The sequence below is a fragment of the Mesocricetus auratus genome, unplaced genomic scaffold (genome assembly GCF_017639785.1).
Source record: "Mesocricetus auratus isolate SY011 unplaced genomic scaffold, BCM_Maur_2.0 Super-Scaffold_100006, whole genome shotgun sequence".
NCBI classification, from domain to species: Eukaryota; Metazoa; Chordata; class Mammalia; order Rodentia; family Cricetidae; genus Mesocricetus; species Mesocricetus auratus.
The window spans coordinates 97,216,347-97,243,342 of NW_024429190.1; the positions used below are offsets into that span (position 1 = coordinate 97,216,347).

The following is a 26,996-nucleotide window of genomic DNA, read 5'->3' on the forward strand; positions in this document are numbered from 1 at the left end:
CCACTATTTACATTCGATTGTCTTTTTCTTTAAGATTTATTTTATATGTATGAGTGCCCTATTGACTTTATCCAAAGAGGACCTCAGATCCCACTATAGATGGTTGTGAGCCATCTCTTGGTTGCTGGGAATTGAACTGAGGATCTCTGGAAGAGTAGCCAGTGCTCTTAACTGCCAAGCCTTCTCCCCAGCCCCACTATTTACATTTGAATGTTTCCTGCATTTTTGAAAATACCATTAAGATCATAGTATTCTATTATGTGTCAGTTGAAAACACCATATATTGGCAGAGCATGACGGCACACGCCTTTAATCACAGCACTTGGGGACATAGAGGCAGGTGGTTAGTCTGATCTGCAGATCAAGTTCCAGGACAGCCAGGGCTACACAGAGAAACTCTGTCTCAGAAAAAAAGAAAAAAGACCAAATGCATTATTTCATTCCATTCCATTCTCACAAAAGATACTCTTAAATTTAACTCAAGCAATCCTGTGCCTCCTAAGTAGTAGAGACTGTAGGTGCCTACCACAGGGTGTGGGTGGTGGTGCACGCCTTTAGTCCCTGCACTTGGGAGGCAGAGGCAGAAGCAAGTGGATCTCTATGAGTTTGAGACCAGCCTGATCTGCACAGTGAGGCTCCAAAGCTACAGAGAAACCATGTCTTGAAAAAAAATGAAAACAAGAAATAAAACCCAATTTTCAAGCAAGGTATGGTGGCCTTTGTGAATTCTCTGAATTCAACGCCAGCCTGGTCTACATAGTTCCAAGACAGCCAGACCATGTCTCAAGAACAAAAAAACTTTCAAAAACAAGCATGTGACCACATAAAGGAAATAACTTATTTTTATGATCTCCTTTTATTTCAATTATTTTTTGTTGTGGTTTATTTTTTCATTTTTAGAGAAAGGATAAAAGTGGTTCTTGCTTTTATAGCCCAAGTTAACCTCAAACTCTGTATCCCCTAGCCCTGCCTGAGTAGTATCTTCATGTACATATTGAGCATCATTGTACATGAACCCTATTTTTTGTTAGATCCTAAATACAGGTATGTATATTACAATTTTACTTGCAATAAAGGAAAGTTAAGGCTCTTGATACTGTTCTATCATCAAACATTTTATTTGCGCTGTGTGTGGTTATGCTCTTCGAGGCTATTCCTTCCATTTGATAAGGGACCTTTAACTCTCCTTACAATGTTCCTGCTGCAGTGAGACGGAAACCCCGGCTTGGTTTGCTTTTAGCCCACAATGCCTTATTTCCTGCCTACATTGAGACTTGTCACCTGCCAGGTAGCTTGCAATAAGTTCTCATTTGCACCTCCTTGTAGGGAGCCCGACACGGCTCCATCTTAAAAGATTCATTACTGGGTTATGTTACTCCGCATGCTTAGTTAGGGTCAGCCGCTGCACCTTCCTTGCCGGAAGGAGCCCCCATTTCATGTTTTCGTAAAACAGTGCTGTTATGAAATTCTGAATAGAATCTGTTGAAAGAAGCTTATTTCGACTCAGTTTGAGAGACTGTCAGTCCATTGTGAGTGTGTGTCCTTGATTATAAGACTGATTACTAGCCAGGATATGGTGACTTAACTCTGACATCACTGTTGTCACCTGTGATTCAGCTTTTTGCCTCCAGAGGGCCAGCAGCTGTCCTATTTCTTCTGCCCCAGAACTCCCAAGTGATTTGGGACAGTTTAAACTTGAGGCTCTCCAGCAATCCTAATATTCGGGGTTAGGATTCCATGTTGCTATTTAATTTTATTACATCTTTCCTATCTTTGCAAAGAATCACTAAGTCATTTTAATGGGGCTCTGGTGCTCTTTCATTGTCTTTTCAGGGGGCCACAAGTGTTTTAAGCTGCCCTAGGTCAGTTTCCTGTCTATCTGGAGAGCACTGGGAAAGTTTCCACCTAGTGTCAGGTATCTCAATACAGATGAGACTCCATCAAAATTTTGAAATTCTTACTGACCTTGTGTGAGGCCGGGGGATGGTTCAGTTGGTAAGGTGCCTCCCTTGCCAGCTTGAGAATGTAAATTTGGCTCCCCCGGGCATCTCTGTAAAAGGCTGGGTACAATGTGTATCTGTAATGCTAGCATTGGGGGTGGGGACACAGGCAGGAGTCCATCTTCTCCAGGTTCAGTGAGAGATCTTGCCTCAAAAAGTAAGGTGCAGAATGACTGAGTAAGATACCCAGGGTCACTGGATAGTGGTCGTGCAATCCTTTAATCCCAGCACTCGGGAGGCAGAGGCAGGTGAATCTTTGTAAGTTCAGGGCCAGCCTGGTCTATGAAACTAGTTCCAGGACAGCTAGGGCTACACAGAGAAACCCTGTCTCATTATAATAGAAAAAAAGATACCCAGTGTCAACCTCTGGCCCCTGCATGCCCACACATAACCACATACCCAAATGAACACAGACATTACACCTGCCTACACACAAAATGTTTAATGATTTGGGGTCCTAATCAGAAATACGTCTAAACAGAAAATGTGACTTAAACTTGATGTTAAGGCTTTGTCAGATGTAATCAGGTGTGTTTATTGCTTAGAAAGCCCCTTGCTACAAAGAACCATTATTTCTCCCTCTAGAAGTGGAAGACCTGACCGTCTAGTGCTTTTTATTGATTACCTTCTTGTGAGGGCTGGCAACACGGACCCTTTCTCGGGGACTGATTCACACTGTATTGTAAGCCAGGGATCCTGGTGGAAGTCTGTAGTGCTGAGACTGCATTGCGCTAACATCCCAGCTTGGTCCTCAGAAGGGACTGGCCAGAAACAGCAACATGGAGCACAAGATGCCCAGGTCTGCGGGCAACAAGGGTGGTCTGCCACACACATGGCTCCCCAGGCTTTGGTCTGCGGGGGCCCAACCACACATGCCCTAGTTCAGAAATAGCCTCCACAGCAGAGCTGCGCCAAGGTGAGCAAGATTCAGAGATGTGGTCAAGATCCCAGAAAGCGCTGGCTGGGTTAATGTGTGGAAGAATTGTGGCTTAGCCCATGGTCAAACTGTCAGTGACAGAGTGACTTGACTTACTGTTCGTGAGACACTGGTACTCAGCACACTGAGTGTGTAAAGCTTGGTAAGTAAATTCTCAGTTATTTGAACTGAGGACCTCAGCAGGAAATGAGAAGTTCTGGCAACCCCTTACCAAGTCAAACCCATTTAATACGGCGACGGTCCCTTCCGAGGAACACTAAGCTCTACCAAAGCCTGCTTTGTTTTCTCGTGGCTGCTTTCTTGAGCCTGTGGTAGGGTCCAGAGACTTGCAAACCTGAAAACCGCATGCAGATGCTTCAGAGAGAACTGTCATTCTTCACTGTCCTGTCTACTGACCATGTCCCTGCCTAGTGAGGCGGCCTCTAGAGAGTGTGTACAATTAACTGAGTAGTAATAGTTAAATATGCCTACAATGGTGAGTCTCCTTTGTCCTGGTTTCATTTTGTCCCACTCCCCCAAGGGCTTCAAACTTTTCCCTCCCAGCAGTAAGCAAGGCAGAGCTTTGGAGGGCATCATTTTATTCCAAAGTTATCAGGGGAGTTCAGTTTCCCTCCTCCCTCCTAAGAGATGCCGGGGAGGGCGTGGCCAGTCAGATAGTGGGAGAATGAAGGGGGCAAGGGTCATACCCAGCCTTGTTGCTGGTTGACATCTCTTGGCCGCCACACTGAGTGAAGCAAGGAGGAAAAGGTAAGAAATTAAAATTAAATATGCAGATAAAGACAGAATGGCTGAAAGTTAAAAGAATATTATTAACTTCTTTTGTTGCTTTGAGACTTGCACTGTTGTACAGCTGAGGATGGTCCTCAACTTCTGGGCCTCCTGCTGCCTCCTCCGTGTGCTGAGATCACAGGCACCACCATGCCCAGTGTTTTCAGCGCTGGGGACTGAATCCAGGACTTGAGCATTTTAGTTAAGCTGCAACCCCAGCCTAGAGATACTAATTTCATTTCCTATAATTGGTTCAGCCAGACATTAGCCCCCTTCTAAGTCCAGAAAGGCTGTTTTGAACTGGTTTTCCTGTAGTAATTAGAGACTTATTTCCAATTTTAGAAAGGAAAAAAATCAAAGCCGGGCGGTGGTGGCGCACACCTTTAGTCCCAGCACTTGCGAGGCGGAGGCAGGCGGATCTCTGTGAGTTCGAGGCCAGCCTGGTCTACAGAGCTAGTTCCAGGACAGCCTCCAAAACAATACAGAGAAACCCTGTCTCGAAAAACCAAAAAAGAAAAAAAAAAAAAGAAAGAAAGAAAGGAAAAAAATCTCCATTTTTCTTTTCAAGTTTTTTGAGGTATTGGGAAGAGAATCCAGGGCCTTGTACATGCCAACCGCTCAATGAGCTACACCGTCACTGTAAACATTCCTCCTAGGAAACGACTTCCTGACATAGAGAAGAAGACATAGAAAAAATGTAAATGTACAGAAGTTTCCAACCACAGAAGGAGCAAAATGCCAAAACAAACAAGTAACCTGTGGAATTGAGGGAGTGGCTTAGAACCAAGACAAGCCGTGCCATTGGGGAAGGCATGGGAAGCTCAGCGCCACTCTAGGCACCGCGCAGGCGCAGTCCGGGGAGCAGCATTCCTGGCCTCCCCCTCCTCTGTGTTCAAAAGAAGGATCTCTGCAGAAGGCGTCCAGGAAAGAGCTAGGCCACTACAAGTTCTCCAGCCATCGCTGGCCAGAGCCTCCGTCTACACACAGCACGCAAGTCTAGCATGTCTGATGCAAGCTGAGCCCAGGGTTCAGGTCTTGAATATCAGGAAGCCCCCAAATGCAGTGTGTGGTTGGCTCCCCTTTGTTACGGATCCTTGGATTAACTCGAACCACACTCTTTCTCCCTTTTGCAGCTCTGCCATAGCAAAAGTAGCGGCTGTGCTCCCACCCCTCTGTTCTGCGCTGTGGACCGGAACCCGGTGATGGCCTTCAAACACCAGCTGCCCCACGCCTGGGCCAGGGCCAAATGTAATGCTCACTGTAAACAAGTACACGCCACGTTTGGGGGCTCGGAAGTAGCCGTGTTCGGGGAAGTAGCCGCTGCCCACGTTGATGGCTGTGGTATTGAACTTCACCATCTGCAGAGCGCTCGCCGCTTCTGAAGAACTGGCATAGAAAGCCACAGGGGAGCCTGGGAGGGGAAGATACTCAGTGAGTTATCCATTCTCCTTAATTGCACTAGAAGCAGGACACATCCCAAAGGTGTCTCTCAGACAGTGTGATTTCAAAGAGTGGGAGAGGAGGGACACACAGATGTGTTGTCTGGCTGACCGGGGCTCTTTCTCCTTTGATCTTCAACAAAGCACTTTCTTCTTGGATCCTGTCCTTTCAACTCTCTAGAGAGATGAGTGTCTTTGGCTACCCAAGGCTTGCGGCTTGGTGGGCCATGCTAGAAACCCGGGTATCCACCTCCCGGATGTCTGTTACCTGCCCAGGAGCCTTCCTTCCTTGCGAACCAGTGCTAGGGATGGAACATGGGACCTCACACATGCTAGGCAAGTGCTGTATCATAGGTCATCCCCCGCACATGTCTCCTGGGGATCTTGAGACATCCGGGGAAAATAGAGAACATTACCTATCTTCCAAATAATGTTAACACGGGGAGGTACTTGGGAGCAGGAATGGCGGTTCTTCTCAGCCGTGGGCACAAGAGCACAAAGACAGAGGAAGGAGAAACCCTTGAGTCAGGCATGGTAGTCCACCCTGTGATTCTAACCCAGCGGCAGTAAAACCTTGATTTTGAAACCAATCTGGGCTACACAATAAGACCTTTCCTGAGCAAGGGGGCCCCCTCTGGCTAGTCCTCTAAACTGTTTGTAATTATTATTTCATGTGTGTGGGTATTTTGCCTGCATGTATGTCTATGTGCCATGTGCATGGGTGGTGCCCACAGAGGCCGGGAAAGGTCATCAGATCCCCTGGAATCGAAGTTATAGATGGTTGCGAGCTGCCACGTGGGTGCTGGGAATTGAGCCCAGGTCCCCTATAATAGGAGCAGCCATCTCTCCCGCCCTGGTTAGTCGTTTTAATGATTTCCAAATGTTGCACAGAGCCCTAGCCCCCATTCCTCAGAAAACAGAATCAAAACTTCAGAGAAGTCTACAAAGCAGTTAGTGACTTGAGTCTCAGACTGCAATGCATATTTTTGCCTCGGAATCCAGAAATAGCCTTGGGAATGACACAATTTTGTTTCTCTCTGTGTCTGGAAGCTTTTATGAGACTTGTTTATGAATAGCTTTCCTGTTTGTGCCACAGGGAATACCGAGAGCTGGTGCTTCAGTCCCCCAAACATCCAGCAGATGGCGCTCCTGCCTTGGTGAAAGGAGGCTGCCCGACAGCGTCTGCTGTGGGCCATGGGTTCCTCCAGCCTGGCTGTATCTGTGAGTCCACCTCAGCAGGAGACCCTGAGGGCTTCAGAAGATAGAAGGGCTATGCACAGAGCATGCACTGCCCTTCAGGACAAACATTCAAGCTCTATGGCCTTCTTGCAAGAAAAGAGTTTTTAAAGAGAAAAATTACTTTCTGAAATAAAAAAATGCTTCAGGATTAAACCAACACCTGGCCTTGTCAGGCAAAAGGTGAAAGTTAGTCATTGGCATGTTGGGGCTTGTGCCATTCACAGGAGAAAGAGATGGGGGTGGGTAGTCTAAGTGCATGAGGCTCTCTGGAGGTGCTGGGGGATGGAGGAGAGCCCCCCCCGTTCCTGCATGCTGAGCCTGCGCTGGGGAAGGGAAGCTCCCAGGTGGCGACTCTTCTCCTCAGAGCCTTCTGTGGCCCTCCTGCACCCCAGAGCCAGCCTCAGAGTGGCCCAGAGCCTCGGTTTCAGGTAAGATGCGATGACAATGAATGCGCAATTGAGCAGCTAAGACCGAGCACATCACGGGAAAGCCCAGGGAAGGTACCGCAGGGCGCTTACACTGCCAAGCGCATTTACTAGGAAAGCCCCCTCCCTCTGGGCCTTTGCCCGTGTTCTCCTCGTGTGGGGTGCTGCCATTCTAGATGACCCTGCTCCAGCCCACCTTCCCTAGTGCAGGGCTGAGGACTAGGTGAGGGAGAGGAGCTGAGACACTCTACTCTCCTCCATGACTAGGGCCTCTGCCGACTCGTGGGCTCTGGAACTACAGCTGATTTTTGAGAGTTGTACCTTCCTGTACTCCAGGTAGCTTAAGAGGCTCATAGCTGCAGGGTGTGCTGGCACACTCCTTTAATCCCAGCACTTAGAGGGCAGAGACAGGGGGAACCTCTGTGAGTTTGAGGCCAGCCTGGTCTGCAGAGCAAGAGTGCCAAGACAGTCAGGGCTACACAGGGAAACCCTGTCTCAGACAGACAAGCAAACAGAAAGAGGCCCACAGCCTGTGAAGAGGAAGGTAGCCCCTGTGCAGTGGCGACCAATAGTCCTGCCTTCGTTCACCCTGTGCCCTCCCCTCCCCCAGGAGAAGGGAGCAGCCCTGCCCTAGATCCACAGTCTCCAGGACCCCAGCACTCACCTGCTTCCCAGAGCTCCGAGTCCAGAACACCTTTCTGCGTCCCTCGGGCCTGTGCATCTGCAGACGTCACCACTTGCTTCTTCTCCCTCTTTCGAGAAGTTTCCAGGCCCTTCTGCTGCTTCTTTTCTTTCTTACTCAACACGGCCTGCAGCTTACCCAGGTCTAGGCTGATGTTGCTTGCCACCAGCTCTTGGAAGTTCCCGAAAAGGCCGTGGAAGAGCTGCTGGTGCCGCCTCAGGCTGTGCCGGGTGTCAGAGAGCATGCTGCTTAGATCTTCAAGGGAGCCATTGAAAGAGGAAGCCCAGGAGGCCTCACAGCACTGCCCAACCTGCTTGACGTCAGAGTTTAGGCGCTGCACCTCCTGCTCCAGCTTCGCCAAAGCCGTGGCTTCCTCTGCCCTCCCAGGGTCGTGGCTGGGTTGCAGTCGCTCTGCCAACTGTGGGCGCTGCTCCAAGGCCTGCTCCAAGACCTCCACCCGAGTGGCCAAGGTATCCCAGCCAAAAGCCTGTTCCTGCAGTCCGCTGGCAGCATCCTGCAGGGCGAGGCGGATCTGGTCATAATTCAGGGGCAGAGGGCGAGCCACCTCCTCAAACATCTCCTCCATCATCTCTTCCCCAAAGAGGGCATTCAGCACCGCCTGATGCCGCAGCGCATCCTCCAAAAGAGCTGCAAAGGAGCTATGCAGCTGGCGTATCTCTCTGCCGGTCTGGTTCGCCACAGCCTTCAGAGCTGCCACCGCCTGGTCCAGCGCCCGCAGCTGGCTCCGCATCCGGGCCCTTTCGGCCCGCGCCCGCTCACCCTCTCCTTTGTGCTCATCCATCGTTGAGGACATGGCATCCACAGTTCTTTGCAACGCCTGCAGAGAAGAACTGTCCGGCTGGTGCTGCTCATCTAGGCTCACTTGGGTCTCTTCCGGGGTGTGCGCGGTGTCCCTTTGACCCTCCCGGATAACGTCGGCGGCGCCAGAGTGGCGCCTCTGGCAGTTGCAGTCCTTGACGTACTTGATGAGGTCTGCGTGACCCACCTGTAGATGCTGCAAAGTGAGGTTGAGTTCCAGTAGCTGCCGCTCCATCTCCTCCTTGTTCTCCTCCATGATCAGGGACTTTTCCATCAAGATCACCCGCAGCTCGCGGAGCCCGGTGTGGTTCACCAGCAGCTCCTCCACCTGCCGTTCTACCTTGCTGATCTGATCGAAGGTCTCATCTGATTCAGAGTACAGCTCCTTGATTTCATCCACATGCCTGTTCAGGACACTGTCCATGTTCTTGAGGGTGCTCTGCAACTCCTCCTCCCTCTGCTCGATGACGGCGTGCAGAGCCGAGATGTTTCTCTGCAGCTGGCCCAGCCTGGCCTGCAGGCTCTCTGGTTCTGGCCTTGCTGCTGCTGCTGCTGCTGCTGCCACCGCCAGGCTGCCATTGGCCCCTGGAAGTTCCTGAGCCTTGACAAGCTCCTTGAACTTGGTGCTCACCTCAGCGTGGACCTCAGAGAGGGCGTGGTGCACAGAACGGCGCTGGGCATGCAGCTGGTCCTCCACATCCCGCCACAGCTGGCCCAGTCTCTGGTTATTCTCCTGCATCTTGGCATCAAACTTGGCTCCCAGCTCTTGGAGTTCAGCCCTGGTCACGGTACCCTCCTGGACCATCTTGACAGCCTGGTGATTGGCTCCCACATCAAGAGACAAGTTTCTGACAGCCTGGGAGAGACTGTGCAAGCTCTCACTGAAGCTCTGCAGGGTGGGACTAATGTGCGCTTGCAGGAACGCATCGATGTGGGCCTGCAGCAGGGGCTCTGACATCCGGCCAGCGAACTCTGCAACAGATACCGCGTTTCACACAAGTCTGCTGCAGCAGACACCCCTCCCCAGGCCGGGTGAGTAGGGCCTCTGAAGTCTGTGCCTTCTTGGGGACTGCTACTCACCGAATTCTGTTTGATTGGCTACTATGGTCTCAACTGTGAGGTTGCTGTCCCGGGCCTCCCAAGGGCCTGGGAGGCCATCTTCTACCGGCTGGGCATCATTCTGGAGATCTTGAAACAGGTGATCCTGTGGTTCTTGTGACACCGTAATCTCGCTGAACTCTGTGACAGGGTGGCCTGGAAATCCACCAGACATAAGTGTTAAAGGCCAACTCACCAGGCCTGGGCAGATAATGCAGTCAATAAAAGACTTGGGATTCAGAGCAAGTGAGTATGTTGTCCCCCCCCCCCCATGAGCTGGGACTTAGAAGCCATTAGCCTCAGAAGGGCAAATGCAGCCAGGTCTCTAAAAGATCATCTCTCCTCTCACCCACAGCAGACATGACTAACCAATCAGCACAGTTCTTTCCTTAGCCACAATTTCTTTCCCAGCAGCTCCAACCAATAGCTAGTTGATCACATAATGAAACCCATCCCCTATCCCACCCATGAAATCAGTTCGTAAATGGTGACTTTTGTGCTGGGGGGGCGGGGTAGGCATCATGACTCTAGGTTCCCGGTGTTGAGGGAAGGAGCAGAGTGCAAGATTGTGGAAAAGCTTCCTCCAAGCCCTCCAAGCCTGGGAGTTCCTGTAGGTCAAGGAGCAAAGCCAGCTCCCTAAGAAAAATGGGGCCAGAAAAAGGGACACGTATCAGCCCCAGGCAGTAGGCTGAGGGCCCTAGGAACCTGTTCTCCGAGAACAGTGCAGGACCACAAGGAAACCCATGCTGATTCTCAGGGCACAGTTTTCCTGAGATGGCACTGCCCGTCAGAAGAAGAAGAAGTAAACACACAAACTCTGTCCTTTCCGGTAAGGAACACACCAAGTTCAAAACCATGTGGCTGGTCCCAAGTCTCCGGGAGTTCCCCACTCGGCTCCGTGGGTGTTGACATGGGTTCGGGGTTTGCTGTGGGATCTGCAAAGAGAAGCGTGGTGTGTTGAGCTCAGAAGTCAGAGGAATAGCATGATTTCGGGGTGGGGTTAAGCAGGGGCTTTGGGGAGCCCTACCATAGTCCTGGCAGTCTGGGCCCTGGAAGCCTGGGCAGCATCCCCAGGCGACAGACATCAGCACCTTCTGTTGAACCTGGTACACTGGCTTCTGGGCCACTCGGTACCTGAGGAAGAAGGCAGGGGCTCAGCACCTCTGGTGGGCACACTGGGCCTGGAAAATGCCCTGTTGACCCCACTCACATGACTTTGACTCTCTGGCAGTCAGGAGCTCCCTGTGGACACGGCTGCTGTGAATGGACCAGGAATTTCTCTGTTTTACAAGCAGCTACAAAGGTGACCAGTCTAGACTTCTGGTAAGGGCACCAGTTCCTGGAAAAGAAGCCATAGGAGAGGGTTGCTGAGCCTTGCCTGGCTCCAATGCCCCTTCCCAGATGTCTGGGGACACCCTGCTGTGCCTCCCGTACTGTCCAGCTGTGGGATTCTGGAAACCATTAAATTCCAGGAAAGGAAGCTCTTGTCTTAATCCCCAGGCTCTATAAAGCTACTCAAAAGAGCCCCTGACCCACTGTCATCCCAAAGCCTCCCAGGGCCAGTGGAGAGAGGCCACGGAGTCCCACATTAAAGCACAGCTGCCTGCGGACTGGGGCCCTCACCATTCCCTTGGTCCCGGGGGACATCGTGGTGCGGGTGGGGCTTTCTGCCTAGATGGCCTTGAGTGACACACTTCAGGAGCTCTTATTTCCCCATCTGTAGTTGGCGGTGGTGGTGCCCCTTTCTTTTTTTTTTTTTTCTTTTTGGTTTTTACGAGACAGGGTTTCTCTGTATTGTTTTGGAGGCTATCGGTCCAGCACGGCCTTGAACTCACAGAAATCCGCTTGCCTCTGCCTCCCGAGTGCTGGGATTAAAGGCGTGCGCCACCACCGCCCGTCGGTGGCGCCCCTTTCTAAGTGGGCTGAGAATCAGGTGCTCTGGGAGAGCTTTGTGCCCTGTACTGGCAGCTGCCCAGTTCTTCCCCCATCTTTTCTCGCCAGACTATGTCTGGGCCCGCTACTCCCTGCCCTGCCCACTGGCAGTTGGCCTTTTTAGCAGTTACTGGGGAAGGAAGGTGGCTGGGGGAACAGGCCCCTCTCTGGGAAAGGCTTCCCTTTGGGCCAGAGCAGCTGGGGGTCACGTTCAGTCTCCTCAACACTTGGGGCAGCCTCTCTGTTTTCACCCCTTGTCTGTGTGTACGGTAGAGGGATGGGGAGCAAGCTCACTGACCTGGGGGCAAAGGTCACATGATCATCCCCCAGAACAAATCTTTCCAGAGATGCAAGTGTCGGTGGCCTCTGCTGCCCCAAGCAGCAGCTCAGCACCTCTTGGGTGGCATCCCCTGGCACCGCACTTGCAGTGACACCATGGACAGGCAGACTTCCCTGAAGGGTCCCGAGGAGAACAGGCAACCTCGGGAGAAGAGGTGTGGTCGGGCCTACACACGGTCTGACTGCAGGGCTGTGTCTAAGGGCGAGTCAGACAAGGAGCTGGGAGAGCGGGCAGGGTTGTGGATGGGGGAGGGACCGCAGATGGATGCAAGGGACCTAGATGCCTTACTATGGAGGCTTGGGTGCCAGGGGAAGAACTGGGCCATTTCTTGAGGCCATGGGAGGCAGAGAGAGGTCTCAAGCAGGGAAGCAATATCACAGAGGCACTCTGGTCCCAGGGTCCAGAGAGGATGGGAGCCAGGAAGATGCGGATGGTCTAGGGTAGAGGCCAGAGGAGAAGTATGGACATTTGGATCAAGGGACAGGGACGTGGAGGAAGTGGCTGTATCCGGTAGTCATCACAGAGCAATGCTGGTTGGGTGGCTTGTTGATATTGGAATTCCACTTTCAGAAGCTGCTATTGCCCCGGGGCCGTCAGGCACCATTAAAGATACTGCGGGGAGGGTGTGGCGGATGGGCTTAATGGTCACTGTGTGACCACATCCATTGTGACCCTGAGACACATACACACCCCACCCACGCATCACCCTACCCTACCACACCCCACCACATGGCCTGCTCTCCCTGCAGGCTCCTAGAAGCCTGACAGGCAGCCTTTACCTCTGGGCAGCAGGCTGGAAAACTACCTAGTCCCAGCAAAAGAGACCTGGAGATGGGGACATCAGGGAACCTCCCAGTGAACTGCCCAATGGAGACTCCTGTACCAAAACGGCGCAGAAAGCACAACTGGACACCTGAGGATGAACCCTGAGAAAACGCTGCTGCAAACCAGGAAGCTGAACCAAGGTGTTAGGGCGCATGCCTGGCATGTATGAGACCCTTATTAAATCCTCAGTACTGAAAAGCACAAAAAAAAGTCAGCAGGAGGCCGAAACGGACAAATGGGAGAGGGTTATGTTTGGAGAGAACTACAACTGTGAGAAAAAAAGAAAAACACCCCCCAATTTACGCTCGTTCTGCCACACAGGTAAGAGAAGCTGCTACATGGGAGAAAGAAGACGGGGTGTGTGGGGGATGGAGGAGACGTAAGGGCTTGGCAGGGAATTAATAGAACACTTGAAAATGAAAAGACCACAGGTCCAGGCGGTGGTGGTGCACACTTTTAATCCCAGCACTCGGGAGGCAGAGGCAGGCGGATCTCTGTGAGTTCGAGGCCAGCCTGGTCTACAAAGTGAGTTCTGGGACAGCCTCCAAAGCCACAGAGAAACCCTGTCTCGGAAAAACAAAACACAAACAGCTAACAAATCAGATGTATCAGGTTTCTAACCTGCTGTCTCCCATGTAATAATGTGGTTAAAACCTTGCCTGTATATCAAAGCCATCTGTGACTTTTTAAAAGTCCCTTGTGGGTTGACAGTGCATCTTGATGGTTCAGCATGTGCTCAGCATGCCAGAGAGTCAATCCCCAACGTCATGATAATGTAAATAATAACAGTTTCTAAGATCAACCCCAGACCAGTTTAAGGAAACCCCACATCTGGGCCAGAGCATCAGCATTCTAGAACTCTCTGGGTCATTCCAAGGCGGCATAGCGTAGAAGAGAAGTGTGCCACTGGGACACAGGAAATCAAGAGAGTGAAACAGCCTGCTGTAGTGCTTATAATTACAGCACTCGGGAGTCTGAGGCTAGCCTGAACTACATAGTGATTCAGTCTTTGGAGGCTGGAGAAACGGCTCAGTGTTCAAGAGAGCTGGCTGCTTTTCCAGAGAACCTGGGTTCGATTCCCAGCACCCATGTGGCAGCTTACAACCTCTGTAACTCCAGTTCCAGGGGATCCAACACCTTCTTCTGGCCTTTGTAGCCACAAGGCACATACATGATAGACAGACAGACAGACATACAGGCACAGCATTCAGGACAATGGTGGGAAATGCAGTAGTCCAGAGGGTGGCCTGCAAGGCAGCTCTGGGAAATCTTTACCCAGAACACACAGTTGGTTGAGAACACACAGTTGGCTGAGAACACACAGTTGGTTGAGAACACACAGTTGGTTGAGAACACACAGTTGGTTGAGCCTCTGGAGTGAGTGTTAAGAGTAGATGTGGGGTGTGGACCAATGGTTCAGAAGCTGAGCTTTTAAACAGTGACAAAAACACAGAAAACCAAGCAAAGGAGAGAGAGACAAAAAATGCTTTAATCCAGGGAAAACTAAAAGCACGCAGAGGGAAGCATGACTCAGTTTATTTCAAGACTGAAGTAGCTGTCAGTTACAAGACTAGAAATTCTCTGAAGATGTGAGAACGGTGAGGTGTGTGTGTGTGTGTGTGTGTGTGTGTATGTGTGTGTGTGTGTGTGTAAAGACAAGCACCGACTCACACCACTTCCAAAGAAGAAGCAATGTTAAGTATGTAATTCAGAAATACAGAGATCAATGACAAAAGAATTGCCTAATGATTGAAAGTTACCACTTTGGGCGACAGAAAGGACTAGGTCTTTGAACGGTCTCAGTGAACCTTGTGGAATGGACTGGCTTCAATCCAGGAGTGTCATACTTAGCTGTGAACTTGAGTGAGGTGACTTAGAGTAACCTGGCAAGAAGGGAGCTCAGTTGAGGAACTGACTAGCTAAGACTGGCCTGTGGCTAATTGCTATTCCTGGGCCCAGCCCACTGTGGGTGGCGGTATCCCCTAGGCAGGTGGACCTGGGCTGCAGAAGAAAAGTAGCTGAGCAAGCCAGAAGGTAAGCAGCTTCCCCCAAGGTCACAGCTTCAGTTCCTACTTCAGCTTCCTCTCACCTTCTCACTGGAAAGGCATATTCATTCTATAATCGAGGGCTGTAACCTGATGGCCACAAGCGCCGCCTCCTATTGCACCCAAATAAACAGCCAAATTGCTTTTGATTAGCATTTTATCACCAAGAGGCAAACTGGAGCAAGTGGTCATCAGGTTTCTCAATAAAAAGACAGATGTTAAATATTTTACACAGGACTAACTGCACATCTTGCCAAGGGCAGAATGGAAACTGGAGCTATTCGTTCAACCATTATTAAGAATTTTAAGAAGGCTGGAATGTACCCAAGTGTAGGCCCTTTGGAGTCCTTGTAGGGCCCCAAGGGTAGAGCTCTGTGTGCAACTGTTCAGGCCACAATGCCATTGAAGCTGGCCCTGAGTCTAGGCTTTCCAGTTAGGATGGACACTGTCACGGCTACTCAAGTCTGCCATAACGTGAAAACTGTCTCTAGAAATATGTAAATAAATGAGCGCAGCTGTGCTCCAATAAAACGTTGTTTAATCAAAAATAGGTGCCCCACTGTGTTCAGTTGGAACCTCCAGCTCACCCCTGCATGATCCAGAAAGCTCCATTCCAGGCTCTCTAACCCCCCCCCCCCCACCCAAGAATCCCAGAACAAAGGGAAGGCACCAAAGAAGTCCAGTTCCACATTCTTGGCAGTTATGGCTGCTCCTCCCATGAAGTTACCAGCTGCCCAAGTTCACCACCTAAAGTGTCCAGCATTTGACCATACTTGGGCACGAACCTAGCTCGTAGTGGACACGTCTTCTCCTCTCACCTACATCCTAGATAATCACCCTGTTTTAGTTCTTTCTGGCTTGGCTTTTTTGGCCTCAGTCTCTGGGACTGGATAACTCACCTGGAAGTTGCTTTGTTCAAATAAACTTGTTTTGTTTTGCCTCCCCCCTCCCCCCGACAGGGTTTCTCTGTGGCTTTGGAGCCTGTCCTGGAACTCGCTCTGTAGACTAGGCTGGCCTCGAACTCACAGAGATCCACCTGCCTCTGCCCCCAAGTGCTAGGATTAAAGGTGTGTGCCACCAATGCCTGGCATAAACCTCTTCTTATACTTTTTCAGTTTTGCTTTATCTGTCTGACTGCATCAACAGAGAAACCTAGAAGGTTTGGGGACAGAACACCTATTACATTGGCCATTGTTTTCTGGCCCCTGCATAGGAATGTGTGTATCTAAAAAAAAAATGAAACTTTACATAAACAAATGAATTTGTGGGAGGCTCAGAGGTACATGTCTATAATCTCAGTACTTGGGAAACTGAGGAAGGAGGATCACAAATTTCTGGGCAGCCTAGCTACATAGCAGGATCAGAAAAAGAGAGAAAAAAAAAACAGGGCCTTGGGGACATCGGCAGAGTACTTGCTGCATTAAGCATGGTGAAGTGAGTTTGGTTCCGCCACATCCATGTTTTGGTTCCCCAGACACAGTGGTGCACACCTGAAATCCAGCTCTGGGGAGGCATCGGATCCCTGGACCTTGCTGCCCAGCTAGTCTGGTCTAACTGGTGAGCAGGTGGCTGAAGAAAAGACCCTTGAATAGCTGTAGAGCAATGAGGAAGGCACTTGGTGTTGACCTTAGGCCTCCGCATGCATGGGTGTGCACGTGCGTGGGTACCCACACATGCATACATATGAACACACACGCATGCACACACAAAGGAAGAATGTGGAGAAGTTGGTAGAGCACTTGCTAGTGTGCGTGGAGTTCTGAATTTAGTACCAGCACCACTTAAACCCGGGAATGGTGGCACAAGCCCGTAATGCCAGCACTCAGGAGGCAGAGACAGGAGGATCAGAAGTTCAAGGTCACCTTCTGCTACATAGCCAGCACCTAGAATACTTAAGACCACGTCTCAAAGAAGGAAGGAAGGAGGGAAGGAAGGAAGGAAGGGAGGAAGGAAGGAAGGGGGAGGGAGGGACGAAGAAAGAAAGAAAGAAAGAAAGAAAGAAAAGGAAAGCAAAGAAAGAAAACAAAGGAAAAGTGATGAATGTTGGTATTTATATGTTATCCTGGCACTTGGTAGGTAGGGGCAGGAGGCAAGGCAGGAGATTCAGTAGTTCGAGGTCGCCCTCAGCTACAACAGGAAGTTTGAAGCCACTCTGGGCTGCCAGAGACCCTGTGTCAAAACAAAACGAAACATAGGAATGCTGGTCAGGATTTGGAGGTGGGAGTGAGGGTCGGTGACACTGTAAGTTAGTGCAAAATGGGTTCAGTGCAGATGTCCCTCAACTCAAGAGTTCTGGTGATGCATGTCTACAACCCCAAGCCAACATGAACCAGCTTGGGCTTCAGGGAGGCCCCATCTCAAAAACAAACAGGGTAGCTAGGCCGCGTTGTGCATGCCTTTAATTCTAGCACTGGGCCAGCTTGGTCTACAGAGAGTTCCAGGAGAGCCAGGGATATACAGAGAAATCCAGTCTAGAACAAAAAAACAACCAAAAATAAAAAACAAAAACAAGCAAACAACAACAACAAAACGGGCTGGAGAGATGACCCAGAGGTTAAGAGCACTGGTTACTCTTCCTGAGTTCAATTCCCAGCATCTACACTGTCACTCGCAACCATCTATAATGAGTCTGGTGCCCTCCTCTGGCCTGCAGACACACGTGCAGGCAGAACACCGTGTATATAACCAAAAAAATCTAAAAAATAAAGAGAAAGAAAGCATTATATATGTATAGTATACATATTTATACGTGAAATATATATTCAGTGATGAAGAAGATTCAAATAATGGCATTTGCAGGAGAATTAATGGAACTAGAGATCATCATATTAAGGGAAGTAAGCTGCCCTCAGAAAAACAATTATCTCCTGTTTATTCTCATACGCAGAGCCTGGGCTTAAAAGCAGAAAGGGCCTAAATAGAGGAAGAAGCCTCGGATGAAGGAGGAGAGCAGGAGAGGCTAATAGGGTGGGAATATGGTCAAATACGTAATCGAATGTAAGAGAGTATAATGAGGACCAGGGAGAGGATGGCTCACTGGGGAAGCACTTATCTGTGCAAGCACCGGAGCCTGAGTCTGGGTCACTAGCACCCATGAAAAAGTCAGGCATGCTCGAGTGCACATGTAATCCCAGCGCTGAGGAGGCAGAGACAGGAGGGTCTCTGGGGTTTGTGGGCCCACCAGGGTAGCCAAGGCAGGGCGCTCTGAGCTCAGGAGAAACCCTGCCTCAAAACGTAAGATGGAGGACTGGGGACATTTGATGTCAATCTCTTGCTCTCTCACACAGGTAGACATGTACACCTGCACACACACACACACAGACAGAGAGACAGACTGATAGCCAGGGACAGAGAGACCATCATGGGCCAGTGACTGTCCTAGGATGCACAGGGCCACTGTTACACTCCAGCAATAATGGATTATCCAGCCCAGAATGCCTGAGAACAGAAGTAAGCCAGCCCACCTCACACACCTTGAAGCTTGCCCAGGAGGCCTGTGCGGGGGAGGGGGGGAGGACAAGGGGGGGCGAGTGGGGGGGGGGCTGGCCCAGCCTGCCAGGAGTGATGGGACTTTCCAGCTCTCCCTCCTGACCTGAAAGCCATGCTGCCCACCCTTCCTGCCCAGGAACTTTCTCTTCTGGACTGCCACACCGCTGCTGGCTCTCCCTCCCTTGGCAGCTCCCCGCTTGGCACAGCACACGCGGCTGGCCGCGAAGCCCTGGGAAAATTCCTAACCTCTGCTTTGGTTTCCTTCGGCTCTTGGCAGCTCCTGGGAGGCCGTCAGCACGTGTGCCCCAGGCTTACTGGGCTGAAGCGCCCATTGTTCTCGCTGCCCTGCTCCTTCTTCTGTCCCCTCCTACGAGGAGCCCCGCTGGGCACCCCCCCTCTCCCAAAGGTGGACTGAAGACCGGGTGTCACAGTCAAGGGCGAATGCAGGGTCTGTCCCCGACCCTGTGTGGCACAGACAGGAGGGGATGCTGAGCCTGAGTGGGAGCTGGGAACCCTGAAGGTCTCCTCCCCTTTCCTTCCTGGACTCTGGTGACCCTGAGTCAGGCCCTCCTCCCACTCCTGGAAATGTGCAGGAGCTGTGTCCCTGGAGACACAGAGAGCCTGTCGCAGGGAGGGGCTGGTGCTTTCTGCATAATGGATGTGCCTCGGCTGCTGTGGCTGCCTTGGCTAGCAGAGGAGCCCATCTCTACAGGTCCTTTCTGACTTGAGGGTGTCCTTCCCGGCAGCCTTGTTCTCTAAGGCCTGCATCCAGAGTTAGTGTGACCGTCCCAGGGAAGTCATCCCCCTGGGGCTTTGTCCCCGGACTGGGAGTGGTGGAGCGGTGGGTGGTATGTATTCCCAGGGAAGGCCAATGCCCATTCAAGAGCCTGGACCTGGGACTGAGTATAATAAGGCTAAGGCGCCTCAGCCCTGTCTCGGGGCTCCTCCATGTGCGCAGAACCCTGTGTCCAGGAGCTGGGTCAGGTACAAGGGCACAGTGTTGCTCCACTCTGCTGCTGTGTGACCTCCAGTGACATGATGAACAGCTCTGGGCCTTGAGCTGCCTGCTAACAAAGTCCCCAGTGTCCTTTCCCTTGGGAAGAGCCTGCGACTGGTAGTAATACTTTATCTTACCACCCTGCATGGAGTGCATTAGGACAGGGAACACCTGACTAAACCCTCATGAAATCTGAGGCCCTGAATGGCGTCCCCCCCCCTCCGAGATGTCACAACGATGTAGAAGATGGGCCATTTCTCCCAGATTCAGCAGGGCCCCTTCCACAAACCCAGTCTCTGTGTCTGAGGAGCCCACATTATATACACAACCAAACCAAGGAAGCAAGAACATCTTCCCTGTGACTTCCAAAGGCGCTCCTTGCTAGTTCCCTGGCCCTGCCCCTGCACACTCTCCAGGGAAGCAGCTAACCATGTCTATTCTGCCCTGGGACCTGGCAGTCTTGGGACACAGGGTGTGGAAGCTCCAACTTGTTCTGTTTCACTGTTCTTGAGTCTAGGGCCTGTCTGGTCCCAGGTCTCTGGAAATCGGAGGGCCAATAAGAGAGCAGGAGGCCCGGCTCTGGCAGCAGAGATTTGGTGACCGATGCCAATACCCACCCCCCAATGATGGCATACTGGAACACAGTGCCTGGGTCCTGTCCCCCTCCCCTTCCCCTGCTGTTCGGGGACCCGAGCGGCACTTCTGCCTCCTGTCACAGGAACATGGGAAGCAATCAGTCCAGGATGCGACGGTGTTTCCTTCCTTTCCCACCAGGCTCTCTGGATACTTCAATAGTTTGGGCTAGGACTGTGGGGTCCAAGTCTCTGGAGATGTGGAAAGGAAGCCCCGGTAGGCAGGAGTCCTAGCTGGGGTGACCTCTGGGCACCCCTTGACCCTGTGAAGCATGCTCAAACCTTTAGTCACTAGAGCCTGCTGCAGCACCGTCCAGGGAAAGATGGAGGGTCCTCTGCTCCCGGGCTAAAGAGCAAACAGGCCCTCTCCACACCCACGAGGCGGGAGAGCAAGGGCCGAAGCTCCTCCCTCCTTCCCTTCACGGTGCGCGTGGGGCGGAACTGCCGACTGGGACCTGCGGCTGCTGCCGGCTTGGGGGGAGAGGGGCTTGGTCCCCGGGACTGCAGTCATTGTGCCCAAGCACCTGGAGTAGAATTGGCGGTGGACAGGGCACCTCTTCCCCCTACGCCAGCAGACCTACCCCCTTCCTCACTAAGCAGCCTAAGCTCCCTCCCGATCACCCTGCGGCTTCTCCCTGGCTAAGCCTGCTCTTTCCAGAAAGCACCCAACAGATATCCCCCGTGAGTGTCGGAACGCGTGGAAACCTGGCCCAGGCAGATCTGTCTGGGGAGTCCTGTCACAGGCCCTATCGTGTGCAGTGGAGAAGCCGTCCGTGATGGGTGTGAGCCTTACAGATGGAGGAGTTCCACCCAGAGAGCTGGGTACGAAAGCCAAGGCCGGCTCCCCTTGGCTGTCGCCTGGGGCAAGTCACTAAGCCACTGTGAGAAAGGTTGTTGGGAACAATAATAGAGATTAAAAGCTGAGCCTCAGAGGCTAGCCCAGCAAGTGGCACCTGCGTTCTACCTTGGATATGTTTAGTCACGAGACTCCAGACCCAGAGTCTAGGCACCTGTAAGCATAAAGAAGATGTTGGAAAATCCCGTCTGGGGTCAGCTATATCCTGTCCATCCAGGAGGCCTCCTGGAGTAGCTCTAGGACTCCCTGCTGCCATGAGCTCTGAGGATCCTGGAGTCCTTACTCATTGTTCAATCTTGGCCTGATACCTAGGGCACTTAGATCCAAAGGCCCCCTCTGGGAGCAGCTGTCCCCTGGGGCTCAGGCTGGGCTGGCCTTGCTGGGGCTCAGCTTTCAGGGCTGAGTTCCTTTGAAGAGCAGGAGTTGTAGCCTCAGCAGCTGGAAGCATCTAGAACATCAGTCCCTCTGAGTCCCATGCCGGTAGCTGATAGAGGGAGGTGCTTTGAAGTCCCAGTAGAAACCCCTGCTAAGGGTCAAGCAAGGACTACCTTAGCATCCTCAGCCTGGGCCCTGAAGTCCCAGATCCAGGAAATTAGTGCCTTTAGCCACAAATCAGCCCATTCCACAGATACGTATCTGGGGCTCAGCTATCATCCCATCACCTCTGGCCTGACCGGGATCTCCTTACCGTCCGATGAGCTCTCTGCTAGTATCTGCAGCCTCTGTTTTCCAGCCTGCAGGCACCCTGGGCCTTTTGGGATCAAAGAACCTGGTACGAGGGTCCTGTGCCCAGGCCCCCGGAAGTCCCCAGACCAGGTACCCCCCGAGGCCCAGCATCAGCGTCAGGATCATGATGAGGGGCAGGCTTAGCTGATCCTGTTGAGGCTCGACCTTGCAAATGGCTCCGAAACTTGCTGGCAATGTGGTCTTCAAGTAAAATCTCAGAAAGAAAAGAAAACATGGGGACAACAAAGGGAGGAAGTGGCCTGGTCCGGCCCACTGGGTAAGTCTCATCCGCCCCCCCCCCAGCCTCTGAGGTCATCAACCACTCAGGCCAATTCCTGTGTCCTAAGGGCACTCAAATCAGGACGTTGGGGGTGTGGGAGACACATGAGGGTGGCCTTATCAAACCATTTCTACAGGACGCCGTTCTGGGTCTGGAGATAGAACGGTAGAGAGTGTCAGCCACAGGAGAGCTAGTGTCACCCCCACACCGCTGGCCAGGAAGTGGGGAGCGGGCACCGCATGCCTTCTCAGCACCTTTTGGTGCTGGGCTATGGGAGTCAGCTGTGGGTGGAAGCTCAGAGGAGGAAAGGAACCATACTAGAATCACACAGCATACCACCCAGTCCTGGGCACGGCAGAAGCTTTGTGCGTTTCTGGTCTCGGCTTTCCGACAGGTTTGACTGGAGCTCCCAGCTCAGGGACATCCAGGATGCTGTGGGTAGCTGGACAACCAGGGCAGCCAGCGGGTTGGTCACTCACTAGACAGGCTGTGACCCCTGCCAACCTGGGAAACTGAGGCATCAGCACTCCTGCCAACCTGAGACATCAGCCGAGGTGCTTGTCTTCTTGGGCACAAGAACACCATGGCTTTCCAAGGATGAATGAGGGACAACGACAGATTAGGCTATGTCTAGCCTCCTGCAAGCCCCCCTCCCCTGGGATGACAGGAGGCAACAGGGCAGAACTGAGCCAGTAGGGGCCCGGGCCCTGCTCTCTGGTATCCGCCCCCACCCCCGGGACAAGCTTTTCTCCAGCCCGCCCTCCCTGCCCCCTCCCTGCCCTGGGCTGGCTGGGCTCCAGGCAGCAGCCACAGCATCAATATTTCATCCGCGTCAATAAGAGGCAGCGGCAGGGACAGCGGCTGCAGAAGCGCTTGCCGGCTCCAGTCAGTAGCTTGCGGCAGTCCCATCCGGTCCTTGCCACCACCATGGACGTCTTCAAGAAAGGGTTCTCCATTGCCAAGGAAGGTGTGGTGGGTGCCGTGGAGAAGACCAAGCAGGGAGTGACGGAGGCAGCTGAGAAGACCAAGGAGGGGGTCATGTATGTGGGTGAGTATGGCAGGTGGGGCGGGGCAGGGCGGGGCAGCGGGCTCCCTAACGGAGGAGGGCAGGGTCCCACTGCCTTCCCTCTGCTGGTTCCCCCTAGATTCTGGGGAGCATTTTGTGAGAGGTGAAACCCTGATTGTTGAGGCAGGGTCCACACACCCTGGAGAACATGCCAGTATCCAGTTGTCTTCGGAACTTTGCGGGGAGGGACTCAGGTCTCCAGGACAAGATCAGACTGCCACTCAGACCATCTGAGTGTTTACATGCAGATGCACCACACGCATGCCTGGGGTTTCCTAAGCCTGGGGACCCGGAGGCAATGATCTGCTCATGTGGAACCCACTTTCTCCAGTGGGAGCTGTTGCAGCCAAGCCAGGCCACATGACCCCCCATTGGCCTAGAGGGAAGGGGTAGGCTGTGGAGATGGGCCCAGCCGAGTGTTGAACCCACCCCGGCTCTCTGGTCTCCCTCCAAAGAGGGGGCAGGGGTGGCCAAGCCTGTGACTCAGCTTTCTCTACCCTGATCAGCTGCTGTTTCTGATGCCCGGGCCACACCCATGTGAGGACCATAGACCTACCAGTAACCCTACCTTAGGCCTGGTCTCTTTTGTCCATTCTTCCTGTCCTGTCTCCTTCCCGTCTGTTCTCTGTCCTTCAGACATAGCAGGAAGTGTCCCTTTGAAGGGGCTGATGTCCCCAGACACCATCCCCACCCCCACCCCGCCCCACCCCCGCCCCAGGATGTCCAGCTATTCATCTTGACTGACTGAACACTTTTTCCCTCCAATAGGTACCAAAACCAAGGAGAACGTGGTGCAAAGTGTAACCTCAGGTAAGGTGGCCCACAGTTAGGGACCCCAAGGTAAGGCCCATAATTAGTGACCCCTAGGTAAGGCCCATAATTAGGGACCCCAAGAGTCCTGCCCTATACCCAGGGCCTCACCTAGAGTCCTCTTTGTATCCATTGGGGCCCAAAGCCCCAGGTGACCCAAAACATTATATCCCCCAAAGAAAGACCAGAATAGGCTCCTGCCCTCCCCCCCCCGTTGCTGCCCTAGAGTCAGAGAAAGGCTTGGACGTAACCAGGATCCAGACATCCCAGCTCTGGGAAGGGGCTGTTCTCCCCAGCTTGGGTAGACAGCGGTGGAGAGGGCCCGGGCTGAGTCCAGCCGGAATCCTCTGCAGTGGCTGAGAAGACCAAGGAACAGGCCAACGCTGTCAGCGAAGCTGTGGTCAACAGTGTCAACACAGTGGCCACCAAGACCGTGGAGGAGGCAGAAAACATCGTGGTCACCACCGGGGTGGTGCGCAAGGTGAGCCCGGCTCCCGTCCTTTCCCTGGGCTCCCTGGCAACAGAAGACATTGTTGGGCACATAGGGGAAGAGTGTTAGACACGGCCTGACTTCACAGGCAGCACCCATTGTGTGTGTTGGGACGACTTGGTGTCTTTGTACTTGTTCGTATCTGGAATCCTAACTGCACCCCTAGAATCCTAACCGCACCCATGCCCAGCCCATCACTGGGAATAAATCTTACAAGTAATCCAGACCCTACACGGTGAAAGGCAGCCTTCTAGACAGGCTAAGGCTTCCTAACCACCACCAGGGCTACCTGCCTGCTATCCTTTGTCCAACCTCCCTCTGTCCCATGGTCTGGCTGCTGCCTCCCCATGAAGAGTTGGGGGAAGCTCTGCCCCCTTGTGGTGGACAAGCAGCAGGGCTCTGGCTCCACCCTCTGCTGAAGTCTTTGTGTGAGCGTGTGGGTTGTGTGTGTGTTGTAGGAATGGTGGAGATGCATGTGATGCATGTGTGCGCGGGTGTGTGTGTGTGTGTGTGTGTGTGTGTGTGTGTGTGGCAGGCAGCTGAAAGAACAGGGCCATCATGCTCTCTGGGGATAGATGCCAGAGGTCGGAGCTGCCTCAGCACTAGCCAAGCAGTAAGCTCTGCTTTAAGCATTTTACACTTACCCTTCTGGCGGGCTCCTAAACCACACAAGACGGATATGGAAAGGAAATCCAGAGACATTAGGTGGTGCCACAGTCGCATGGCTAATCTGTGTGAGCATGGAGCCTCCGTGAGTAGCCAGCTCATGAGCTATAGTCTTGGAAGACTGAGTAAAGAGAGTGCAGGCATGGGGATTCCAGGATCGAGGCTGGGGAGGAAGCCGAGTCCAAAGATTTAGTGTCTTGTCACAGCCCCCATACTTACCCCAATGATGGAGCTCTGAGGGGCGGGTGGAAGGGGAGGGGCTCCCACCCCAACACCCGCTGCTAGGGCCAGCCCAGGGTCCCTTGTCACTGGAGTGTGCAGGTGTACCTCTGTATGACTTTGGAAAGAGACTATCCAGATCCGCATTTCCTCGTCTGAAGCATCGCATGGGGCTGTGGGGTAAGGCAGAGAAAGGATGCCAGGAAGCAGTTCTGCCGGGGACCCGGTGAGCACCCACCACCACCATCGTCATCACCACTGTTACCAGTGCTGTAAGCATCCCGGGAAGCATCCTCCCAAACCCCTAGCAGAAGGATCCTAGGAGCAAGTTTCAGGCTACCCCTGGCTAACCCCAAAGAAGATACCGAGCCCTTGGAGCTGTACCAAGGAAGAGTGACACGTATGTGACCTGGTGACACATAAGCTAATTCTGACACTGAACCCTAGCCCTACCAGAGAACGTCAAGAATGCAGCATGGCTGTCTGGCCACTCGTGCTGTGGTTTCAGGCGCCGTTCTTGGGGTAGTATGCCTAGGCAAGCAGTTGCTTGCCCCTTATCCAAAGAGCCTGGTTCTGTGTGACCCTGGCTGACAGTTCTGCGTCCTTTTGCCTCTCATTGCTTTTGGCCTCCGAGGCAGCACCGGTTCTGAGAACAGACTTCAGACAGACCATCAGTCCTGTTCTAAACTCCCTGCCGTCATGACCACGTAAGCAAACGCTGTGGCGAGGCGGGAGACAGAAGACAGGCCTGAGTCAAGAGCGCATGCATCCCAAAGGCCAGAAGAGGGGCCTGGAGCAAGCAGGACCTGTGCCAACCAGCCCTGACAATATGGGCTCTGAGGCCTTGTGTTAGTAGGCCCTGACCTCTGTCCTCAGGGTCTCTGTGAACAAGGATGGCATGCTGCTATCCGCACGGCCTGAGTGGGGAGTTCATGGGATTCGAGGGTCTCTGCCCACTCCCAGCCCTTACTCCACATCCTCCAGGCCTCCTCGCCTAAGAAGCCTAAGCATATAGGGAGGCAGGTACCCACGACACGACTCGGGATCTGTTTGTGGGAGATGAAGCTGGGTTGCAGGGTGTCTGGTACACGCAGACGCCTTGGGAATCTGGCTCCAGACGTTCTAAGTACAGTGAGATGGTGAAGAGCCTCCGCTCCTCGGTGAGACCTGGCATGGGAGCCCACGTATCTTCCCACGGCCTCATGTCCTCTTTGTGCCCCTGCAGGAAGACTTGGAACAGCCTGCGCAGGGCCAGGAGGCCTCAGAGCAAGAGGAGAATGAAGAGGTAAGAGCAGGGCTCCCAGGGTACAACCAGAAAGTTCTGATAGAAGCCTGAGTCCTGGGAAACCTTCCACAGCCTCCCACAGGGACGTGGGTGTGGCAGCCCTGGGCGTGATCGCCTCCTGAGTGACCCTTTCCAGGCAAGGGGCTGAGTGTGTCTCTCTCTCTCTCTTCCTTCCGCCCCTCCCTACCAGGCTAAGAGTGGAGGAGACTAGGACGCTGCCATCAGCCCCAGAGACCAAAGAGGCACCCCTCTTCCTTGGACCCTGTCCCTGCCTGGCACAATAAGTGCCCCGCCTAGAGTGCCCTGCAGGTTGCCCATGATCTCTGCTCCTCAGCCCGGTGCCACAAGCCTGTCCACACACGCTGCTGCCAGCGCCAGCGCCCCCTGCTGGCTCCTTTTGTCCTATGGTCCTTTGGATCCCACAGATCAGATGCTGCTGTGATTTTTTTTTTAATGACTCCAAATAAAACCTGAGCCCCACTCTCACCCATGGTCCTTCTGTGTGCTGCGCCATCACTCATGAGGGCCCTGGACATTCCCAGGGGACAGACATCTGCTCAGCCTTTGACGGGACCAGGTACACTTGAAGACATACAGAGTTAGTTCTGGAACCTGTGCCTTCAGGAGCACTGTCCCCTCACAGCAGTAGGGTGGTGGCCTTTCTCTCAGCTCCCCAGATGACAGATAGTTGGCCCTTGTCAGCAGGAGTGCAGCTAGACAGACCCGGTTTCAGCCCCAGCGTCCCTTTAGAGTGGGGTCCCACCACAAGCCTGGTTCATCGTGTCTCAGGTGGGCAGAGGGTGACGATGTCTGCACAATTTCAGCCTGTGTGCTATGGGGACAGGGGCACCTCATGCCTTCCCCAGAACACGCCGACAACCGTAGTGAGGACAGACATAGCAGAGCAGAATGACCCTCAGGCACCTCCCGC

The 26,996-nt window shown here is 52.9% G+C and overlaps 2 protein-coding genes across 2 annotated transcripts; one reads left to right on the forward strand and one right to left on the reverse strand.

Annotated features, from left to right (window-relative positions):
• Positions 1-4,255: 4,255 nt before the first annotated feature.
• Mmrn2 (multimerin 2) lies at positions 4,256-21,481 on the reverse strand. Its single transcript, XM_005077630.4, has 7 exons — positions 21,212-21,481; positions 10,618-10,746; positions 10,435-10,541; positions 10,250-10,342; positions 9,390-9,563; positions 7,473-9,281; positions 4,256-5,116 (listed from the first exon to the last, which is right to left on the reverse strand). Exons 1-7 carry the CDS (start codon positions 21,373-21,375, stop codon positions 4,734-4,736), a joined length of 2,859 nt encoding a protein of 952 aa, XP_005077687.3. The 5' UTR covers positions 21,376-21,481; the 3' UTR covers positions 4,256-4,733.
• An 816-nt stretch (positions 21,482-22,297) lies between these two features.
• Sncg (synuclein gamma) lies at positions 22,298-26,551 on the forward strand. Its single transcript, XM_005077631.4, has 5 exons — positions 22,298-22,577; positions 23,364-23,405; positions 23,759-23,886; positions 26,006-26,065; positions 26,256-26,551. Exons 1-5 carry the CDS (start codon positions 22,457-22,459, stop codon positions 26,274-26,276), a joined length of 372 nt encoding a protein of 123 aa, XP_005077688.1. The 5' UTR covers positions 22,298-22,456; the 3' UTR covers positions 26,277-26,551.
• The last annotated feature ends 445 nt before the right edge of the window (positions 26,552-26,996 follow it).